This window comes from Sinocyclocheilus grahami, unplaced genomic scaffold, assembly GCF_001515645.1.
Source record: "Sinocyclocheilus grahami isolate Dianchi unplaced genomic scaffold, SAMN03320097.WGS_v1.1 scaffold179.1, whole genome shotgun sequence".
NCBI lineage: Eukaryota > Metazoa > Chordata > Actinopteri > Cypriniformes > Cyprinidae > Sinocyclocheilus > Sinocyclocheilus grahami.
This window is the reverse complement of record NW_015505358.1, coordinates 834,904-844,849: the sequence shown is the minus strand read 5'-3', so window position 1 is coordinate 844,849 and position 9,946 is coordinate 834,904. Positions and strand designations below refer to the sequence as shown.

The 9,946-nt window shown below is 33.1% G+C and overlaps 2 protein-coding genes across 2 annotated transcripts in view; one reads left to right on the top strand and one right to left on the bottom strand.

Moving 5' to 3' along the window:
* LOC107594121 (glucokinase regulatory protein-like) lies at positions 1-2,205 on the bottom strand. The gene is made up of 5 exons (XM_016284067.1): positions 2,150-2,205; positions 1,894-1,967; positions 1,745-1,811; positions 1,241-1,294; positions 1-99 (listed from the first exon to the last, which is right to left on the bottom strand). The coding sequence occupies exons 2-5, from the start codon at positions 1,950-1,952 to the stop codon at positions 1-3; spliced, it is 279 nt and encodes a 92-aa protein (XP_016139553.1). The 5' UTR covers positions 1,953-1,967; positions 2,150-2,205.
* A 4,326-nt stretch (positions 2,206-6,531) lies between these two features.
* Positions 6,532-9,946, top strand: part of LOC107594141 (fibronectin type III domain-containing protein 4-like) — a 10,626-nt gene continuing 7,211 nt past the window's right edge. The window contains exon 1 of the mRNA XM_016284087.1: positions 6,532-7,033. Within this exon, the coding sequence (XP_016139573.1) occupies positions 6,961-7,033 (73 nt within the window). The 5' untranslated portion in view covers positions 6,532-6,960. The remainder of the gene's footprint in view (positions 7,034-9,946) is intronic.

Below are 9,946 nucleotides of genomic sequence, written 5' to 3'. Positions count from 1 at the left end.
CTACCTCGCCATATGTACAGGATTGAATCCCAGGAGCACTGGAGTAAAGACGTCTAAGTGCTTCAGACAAAAATCCAGTTGCCCAGCAACAAACGGTGCCTTTGACACAGAACAACATCATGAAGCGCATTTACAGACGGCTTTGATAAAGGCTCACGTTAATGTTACCTACATACTGTACGTAATAAAAACTGCAGACATTTCCTACCATACACTCAAAAAGTTAAAAAAGCTGTCACTGGGGTAGTACACTCTAAAAATTGCTGGGTTAGAAAGGGACAAACCCAGCTATTGGGTTGTTTTGCCCAGCGGTTGGGTTGTTTTGAACCCAACCGCTGGGTTTGTCCCTTTTTAACCCAGCGCTGGTTATATTTAACCCAGCATTTTTTAGAGTGTACCCTTTCAAAAGGGTACACTTTTGTACCTTTTGGTGCCTTTTTGTACCATCAATGTACCTTCATATTTGTACCTTAAATGTACATATTAGTACCTTTTGAAAGGGTACCACCCTAGTAACAGCTTTTGAGGCTATTTTCAGTGGTCAAAATATCATTAAAATCACATTTGTTATTATTTATGAAGTAACATTTTTTTTTGTTATTTGTATTATTGTGTTTGTAGGTATAAACTGGCCCTAACTGGTTTTAATACAATTAATCGAATATCACATTATGAAAAATAGTAAACAGTAGCCATTGCAAATAGGAAACATATATCAAAATAGTATTATATTATAACAAAATTATTTATAACAAAACTAAAGTTAAAAATGAGAACTTAGAAATAAAATGTTAACATATGTATTTCCTTTTTTTTTTTTTTTTATTGAACAAATATTTGTAACATTTTCTAATTGTATTTAATATTTTCATTTTCACAAACTGACTATCCTGCATTAATTCAAATTGTTAATTTTCTTTTTAAATGTTATTTTATATATGTTTTTGCTTTTGGAGGCTTTGTTGGTCCAATTTTTATTTTTTTGTATGTGAAATTAGAAATTTTGAATGTAAAATGTGAAGTTTTGAATGTGAAAAACCAGGACTGTTCTTGGAAAACTGGGACGTCTGGTCACCCTAAATACAGACTTAACCCAGAACTATTGGATGTTTAGTTAAAATTCACTAAATTAATCTACAAATGAGAAGAGTTTATTTAAAATTTCTATTGTCACGACTTTTGTCCTTTACTATTGATTGAATAATGCGATTTGAAAAAAAGACAATAGTATCATTCATACCGACATGCCACAGGATATTCCAATGAACAGAACATGCTTCTTTCCTGCACAAATCTGTTAGTGGAAAAAGAAAAATATGTTTGAAATAAGTCAAGCTCTATGAATGTTCTTTAGATAGTGTTCTTGGTTAAAAAAAAAAAGCAACATTATTAATATCGTTACTCAAATATCTAAATTTCTAAAGGTTCTTTAGCTCACTTATTTTTCTAATTGATTAGACTTGATTTTCAAATGATAAAATAGGTGGAAATGGATGAGACATGGGGTGAGAAATATTGACTTGGGCCTATAAGCAGCAACCTAGCAAGCACATAGCCATGTGTTAAAAAAACTAAAAACCTTTGGAACACTTTAGTAATCACATAGCAGCAACCTGTCAACCGCCCAGAACTCTCTGGTACTGTGTTGTTGAGCACAGGTGCCGTTCACATGTTCTTCTGAAAATGTCAAAGAAAAGCCTGTTGTCTCTGCTTGGGATGGTGAACTCTTTGTTCTTGCATTCACCTTGTCCAGTGTGCGAGCTCCCAGCGCCGGGTCATCCTCTGGAGCCTCCTGTGATGTCAGCAGGGCCCTTTAAAAACAGAGTCCTGAAATACTGCAGTGTCACACTGGAGTCTCATCTTATGCATCAAACAGACAGACTGTTTATTCACCTGTCACCTCCAGCTATGATGTACGAACAGATCTGTTTCTGTTTTTGGGCTTTCAACATCTCATTAAAGGATGTCTGTATGAATGACAAATTTAAAGAAGAAATGTAACAGTCATGAAGAACACAGTGGGGGAGAACAGATAAATATACTGTAAATATTCAGTAGTTTCTCATTTATTATTATTTTTTTTAATTCAAACTGCTATTATTTATTTATTATAATTAATTAATTATTAAATCTTTCTTAAACGGTATACCACCAAAAGAAATACAATACGGCCTGATGTTCCACAGCCACTTAATACAATCAAACTCTCCTCTGGGTCCTGCAGAAACAATTATGATGTTTTTAACATTTTGACATTTTTCAAGAACATTTAGAAAAATTAATTAAAATTAATTTTAATAAATAAATAAATTATTTTTTTTTACTAAAAAATACTTATGATTCTAAATTATATATATATATATATATATAATCATTAAATTAAATAATCAATAAATAATAAAATAATTAATTATATATATATATATTCATATTCAATAGTATGTATATATATATATATATATATATATATATATATATATATATATATATATATATATATATATATATATATAAATCTATAATTGTAAAGCAGTATTCTATTCTATTATGGTATATCAGTATTCTGTTATGATCATTTGTCAAAGCCATATTCTATTCTATTCTGCTCTATAATTGTAAAGCAGTATTCTATTCTATTATGGTATATCAGTATTCTGTTATGATCATTTGTCAAAGCCATATTCTATTCTATTCTGCTCTATAATTGTAAAGCAGTATTCTATTCTATTATGGTATATCAGTATTCTGTTATGATCATTTGTCAAAGCCATATTCTATTCTATTCTGCTCTATAATTGTAAAGCAGTATTCTATTCTATTATGGTATATCAGTATTCTGTTATGATCATTTGTCAAAGCCATATTCTATTCTATTCTGCTCTATAATTGTAAAGCAGTATTCTATTCTATTATGGTATATCAGTATTCTGTTATGATCATTTGTCAAAGCCATATTCTATTCTATTCTGCTCTATAATTGTAAAGCAGTATTCTATTCTATTATGGTATATCAGTATTCTGTTATGATCATTTGTCAAAGCCATATTCTATTCTATTCTGCTCTATAATTGTAAAGCAGTATTCTATTCTATTATGGTATATCAGTATTCTGTTATGATCATTTGTCAAAGCCATATTCTATTCTATTCTGCTCTATAATTGTAAAGCAGTATTCTATTCTATTATGGTATATCAGTATTCTGTTATGATCATTTGTCAAAGCCATATTCTATTCTATTCTGCTCTATAATTGTAAAGCAGTATTCTATTCTATTATGGTATATCAGTATTCTGTTATGATCATTTGTCAAAGCCATATTCTATTCTATTCTGCTCTATAATTGTAAAGCAGTATTCTATTCTATTATGGTATATCAGTATTCTGTTATGATCATTTGTCAAAGCCATATTCTATTCTATTCTGCTCTATAATTGTAAAGCAGTATTCTATTCTATTATGGTATATCAGTATTCTGTTATGATCATTTGTCAAAGCCATATTCTATTCTATTCTGCTCTATAATTGTAAAGCAGTATTCTATTCTATTATGGTATATCAGTATTCTGTTATGATCATTTGTCAAAGCCATATTCTATTCTATTCTGCTCTATAATTGTAAAGCAGTATTCTATTCTATTATGGTATATCAGTATTCTGTTATGATCATTTGTCAAAGCCATATTCTATTCTATTCTGCTCTATAATTGTAAAGCAGTATTCTATTCTATTATGGTATATCAGTATTCTGTTATGATCATTTGTCAAAGCCATATTCTATTCTATTCTGCTCTATAATTGTAAAGCAGTATTCTATTCTATTATGGTATATCAGTATTCTGTTATGATCATTTGTCAAAGCCATATTCTATTCTATTCTGCTCTATAATTGTAAAGCAGTATTCTATTCTATTATGGTATATCAGTATTCTGTTATGATCATTTGTCAAAGCCATATTCTATTCTATTCTGCTCTATAATTGTAAAGCAGTATTCTATTCTATTATGGTATATCAGTATTCTGTTATGATCATTTGTCAAAGCCATATTCTATTCTATTCTGCTCTATAATTGTAAAGCAGTATTCTATTCTATTATGGTATATCAGTATTCTGTTATGATCATTTGTCAAAGCCATATTCTATTCTATTCTGCTCTATAATTGTAAAGCAGTATTCTATTCTATTATGGTATATCAGTATTCTGTTATGATCATTTGTCAAAGCCATATTCTATTCTATTCTGCTCTATAATTGTAAAGCAGTATTCTATTCTATTATGGTATATCAGTATTCTGTTATGATCATTTGTCAAAGCCATATTCTATTCTATTCTGCTCTATAATTGTAAAGCAGTATTCTATTCTATTATGGTATATCAGTATTCTGTTATGATCATTTGTCAAAGCCATATTCTATTCTATTCTGCTCTATAATTGTAAAGCAGTATTCTATTCTATTATGGTATATCAGTATTCTGTTATGATCATTTGTCAAAGCCATATTCTATTCTATTCTGCTCTATAATTGTAAAGCAGTATTCTATTCTATTATGGTATATCAGTATTCTGTTATGATCATTTGTCAAAGCCATATTCTATTCTATTCTGCTCTATAATTGTAAAGCAGTATTCTATTCTATTATGGTATATCAGTATTCTGTTATGATCATTTGTCAAAGCCATATTCTATTCTATTCTGCTCTATAATTGTAAAGCAGTATTCTATTCTATTATGGTATATCAGTATTCTGTTATGATCATTTGTCAAAGCCATATTCTATTCTATTCTGCTCTATAATTGTAAAGCAGTATTCTATTCTATTATGGTATATCAGTATTCTGTTATGATCATTTGTCAAAGCCATATTCTATTCTATTCTGCTCTATAATTGTAAAGCAGTATTCTATTCTATTGTGGTATATCAGTATTCTGTTATGATCATTTGTCAAAGCCATATTCTATTCTATTTTTTTAATATGGTATATAAGTATTCTATTATGATCAGTAATCAAAGCAGTATCCTATTCTATTCTGTTCTATTCTATGGTATAATCTGTAGTCAAAACAGCATTCTATTCTATTGCATTCTATTCTGTCCCATGGTATAATCTGCAATCAAAACAGTATTCTATTCTATTATGGTATGAACAGTAGTAAAAACGGTATTCTGTTCTACTCTATTCTATTTTTTTCATATCAGTATTCTGTTAGAATATAAGTATTCTGTTCTGTTCTATTCTGCTCAATTCTGTTATATCAATATTCTATTATGGTATAATCATATTCTATTGTGTTATGCTATATCAGTATTCTATTGTGGTATGAACAGTAGTCAAAGCAGTATTCTATTATATTTCTACTCTATTCTGTTATGTTATATCGGCATTCTTTTATGGTATGATCAGTAGTCAAATCAGTGTTCTATTCGACTCTATTATGTTATATCAGTATTCTACTATGTATGATCAGCAGTCAAAGACATATTCTGTTCTGTTTCATTCTATTATGATATATTCAGTACTGTGTATATTAGCATTATTTATTTATTTTTGTTTCAAATAGCTTTTCTATTTAATTATTTTATTCATATTATTCTTGGATTTTTTTAAAAACATTTTTGGTTGTATTCCATTTTATCAGAAATTCTTGTGTATTCTTAACGTAATATTAATATCCCAGTAGACTATTCTATGAAAGTTAATCTAAAATATATAGTTTGTTACATTGGATTGTCACTAATTTTGACCAAATGAGTTACACTTATGCCTTAAAGAGAATAATTACGATTTAAATTAATTTGCATAGTTTCCCAGCAGAGTGAATCAGCCTTGTCTGTTTTATCTAGTTATTAATTATTCGAAATATTCTTTGATTCTTTTGAGTGTATTCTGTTCAATCTGAAATAATGTATTCTTAATATAATATTTAGTATTCCTTTAAGTAACAAATTCTATTCTGCTGTATCTAATTACACTATATTCACACATCTTGTCTAATGTGAAACGCTAATGTATTTGAATATTATAGCAGTACACTATATAAATTAAATAGATATGTGTTCTGATGTGTGATTTATTTTATTCCATTCTTCCCACAGTTCTGTTCTGTTCTATTCTTATGTCTCTCATGATGTTTGCAGTGGACTATCGGTGTGCAAGTTTGAATGGCGCCATAAATCGCGTCCAGCAGAGCTGGTGAGGGTGTTTTTGGAGAGGTGGCGGCTGCTCCGCGTTCATGCCGGTGTTGTGCCGAATTCTGCACCCCTGCCAGATTATGCACCCCTCATTGAAATCGCTACCTGATTGCCTAATCCCAACCCCACCCCTAATCCTAACCCCTCCCCCACACCTACTCCTAAACCTACCAATAACTAGAGGATGCATAATCTGGCAGGGTGCAAATTTCGGCACTACACCGGTGCAGGTTCGTGCGTCATGCGGCTATAGAAGGTGAACGAGTGGCTGCTGAGAATCAATCAGTAACTGGCCACCTGTGGGTCATGTGCCCGCGATGCAGCGCCGCTGATTGATTGGTATTCTTAAAGCGTACACGAGCGCATAAAGTGAGGAAGGCGAGCTATGCGATGGACGCCATGCGTTTACGCGTTACATTAGACTGTAACTGGTGGCGAAGCTGACGTTCCTTTGTAGCATCAATGAAAGGACGTCAAAGTGTGCTAACTGTAGCTCTCAAATCACTACAGATCACCGCGAAAGGAAGCGTTTTCCTCGCTCTTTGCGGATTGGGATGGCAACAGATTGAGGCGCATTGGACATCAGACTGCGAGGATGCTGAGGATGATGCTGATTTAGATTGTTTATCATCTTCCTGATCACAATGTATACGTGTTGCAAACAGATGCGTTGTGGATAATCCTGTAATAGCTGGAGGAATGTTTAGTTCAGGTTACTTTTCCGTGGAAATCGGCGTCGCACATCTGGATTAACTCTTCAGGAAGATATGATTCACCTAGTCACATGTATGAGCCTTGTTCTGTCTCTGTTTGGATGCCACATCTGCTCTGCAGGGGCGAGTAAGTCCACTTATTTTCCTTCTGTGTCATACAGTTTGACTAATGAAAAAGATCAAATGCAGCGTCTATCTTTTTATACTTGTTGGTCAGCATGACTACAGTCAAGCATAAGAGAAGGCTGTGTTAATGCTGTCAGTGTTGTTAATATAAGCTCTCCGGGTGCCATGCAGTGGAGGAACACGAATTTGCTTTTACTCTGTTAGTGTTGTCTTTGATTTAATGGCCAAATAGAGCATGTCAAATCATGACATTTAAGTGCCAGATATATTATATGTTCAAAATGGAAATATGGTCTCAAACTACTGCTTTGGTGTATTTAAACATGATTTCATTATTACTTTGATTAATCTATTATCTTTGTTACTTAACAAATTAATTACTGTCATATATGAAGATTTATGCATTTTGCACACCCTTCAATGCACTAAAAGTAATTTAAATTGCTGTCAAACCTGTAATTGCATCGAACTCCACAGTTAATTGAAAGACTGGCATCTCTCTCAGTGCACTTATTCTTAACAAGCCAGTTTTATAAGAAACCATACACAATGATGTGTTCATTTAGCATTGACCTTGGCATGTTACAAAGAGCTGAATTTCTCTTTTGTTGGCAAATGCCAGGATAAAAGGATGAGCGCCGTTACTCATCCTTCTGACACAATGTTTGCTTTCCTGCTGAGCTCTGTGAATGTGTTTGATCCTAAAATACTGGCTCAATTGCTCTGCCAGGCCAGACTTTGTGCTTTCCTTGGGGACTAAATTATTTACAAGGGGGTGTTTAGCTTTGAAATGGACACCTAGATTGGGTTCAGGGTACTGCTGACATTTTGAACCATATTCACTGTACATAACTGTTTTAATTTTTTTAAATCTTAGACTATATTTGTACACGTTTTCAATATGCACTTTTTTTTTTTTAAACCTGTTATTTAAAAAAATTTGCTAATGTGCATATTCACAAGATGCTAACCTTTCTGTTGATTATCAGCAAATTTATCAGCAAGTCATTTTGCTACTGCATGCAGTATTAACAAAGAGAAGGTTGGTGTAGACTGTTTTGTGTGTAGGTCAGTCCTCTTGGTAGCTGAATTGTATTTAATCTGCCTCTTGAAGTAAGATATGCCAATATGAGCTTTGGGTAGAAAGCATACTTAAGAAAATAAAGATGTCAGCTGAATGTGTATAAAAGCTGTTGGTAACCGGTGTATGTGTATATGTGTATACATACACAGTGCCGTGAAAAGGTTTTTGCCCCCTTCCTGTTTTTTAAATGTTTTGCATATGTCACACTTAAAAGATTCAGATCATCAAACCAATTTTTTATATTACACAAAGATAATGCAAGTAAATACAAATTGCAGTTTTTAAATTATAATTTCATTTATTAAGGGAAAAATGCTGTCCAAACCTACCTGGCCCAACATGAAAAATTAATTGCCCCTCCTCTTAAATCATGGAAGAACTGTGATTAACCACATTATTTTAGAAAGCTGAGTTAAAGTTCACTAGCCACACGCAGACCTGATTACTGCCAGACCTGTTGAATCCAGAAATCACTTAAATAGAACCTGTCTGACAAAGTGAAGCATGCTTAAAGAGCAACACATCATGCCGTGATCTAAAGAAATTCAAGAACAGATGAGAAACAAAATAGTTGACATGTATCAGTCTGGAAAGGCTTATGAAGCCATTTCTAAGGCTTTGGGACTCCAGCGAACCACGGTTAGAGCCATTATCCACAAATGGAGAATCAGAATTAGCTTTATTCGCCAGGTGTGCAAACACACAAGGAATTTGTTTTTTTAAGGTGTTCCTGGTACATACATACATGCATGCATACATACACATTTGACATGAGAACAGAAAAAATAAAAATAAAAGAAAGAAAGCTTGGAACAATGGTGAACCTTCCCAGGAGTGGCTGGCCTACCAAAATTACTCCAAGAGCACAACGACGACTCATCCAAGAGGTCATAAAAGAACCCAGAACAACATCTAAAGAACTGCAGGCCTCACTTGCCTCAATTAAGCTCAGTGTTCATAATTCAACAATAAGAAAGAGACTGGGCAAAAACGGCATCCATGGGAGAGTTCCAAGGCAAAAGCCACTGCTGACCAAAAAGAACACAATGGCTCGTCTCTCATTTGCCAAAAAATATCTTGTTTATCCCCAAGACTTTTGGGCAAATATTCTGTGGACTGATGAGACAAAAGTTGAACTTTTTGGAAGGTGTGTGTCCCGTTACATCTGGCGTAAAACCAACACAGCATTTCATAAAAAGAACATCATAGCAACAGTCAAACATGGTGGTGGTAGTGTGATGGTCTGGGGCTGCTTTGCAGCTTCAGGAACTGGACGACTCGCCATAACTGACGGAACCATGAATTCTGCACTCTATCAGAAAATCCTGAAGGAGAATGTCCGGCCATCAGTTTGTGACCTCAAGCGCACTTGAGTTAGGTTTTGGAGTCAAAGTCCAGACTTAAATCCGATTGAGATGCTGTGGCATGACCTTAAACAGTCCATTCATGCTCAAAAGCTCAAAAATGTGGCGGAATGAAAACAATTCTGCAAAGAAGAGTGGGACAAAAATCCTCCACAGCGATGTGAAAGGCTCATTGCCAGTTATCGCAAATGCTTGATTGCAGTTGTTGCGGCAAAGCGTGGCACAACCAGTTGTTAGATTTAGGGGGCAATTACTTTTTCACATAGGGCAAGGCAGGTTTGGACAGCTTTTTTCCCTTAATAAAAGAAATCATCATTTAAAAACTGCATTTTGCATTTACTTGCATTATCTTTATGAAATATTAAAATTTGTTTGATGATCTGAATATTTTAAATGTGACAAATATGCAAACAATTAAAAAAAAACAGGAAGTGGGCAAAAACTTTTTCACACCACTGTATATATA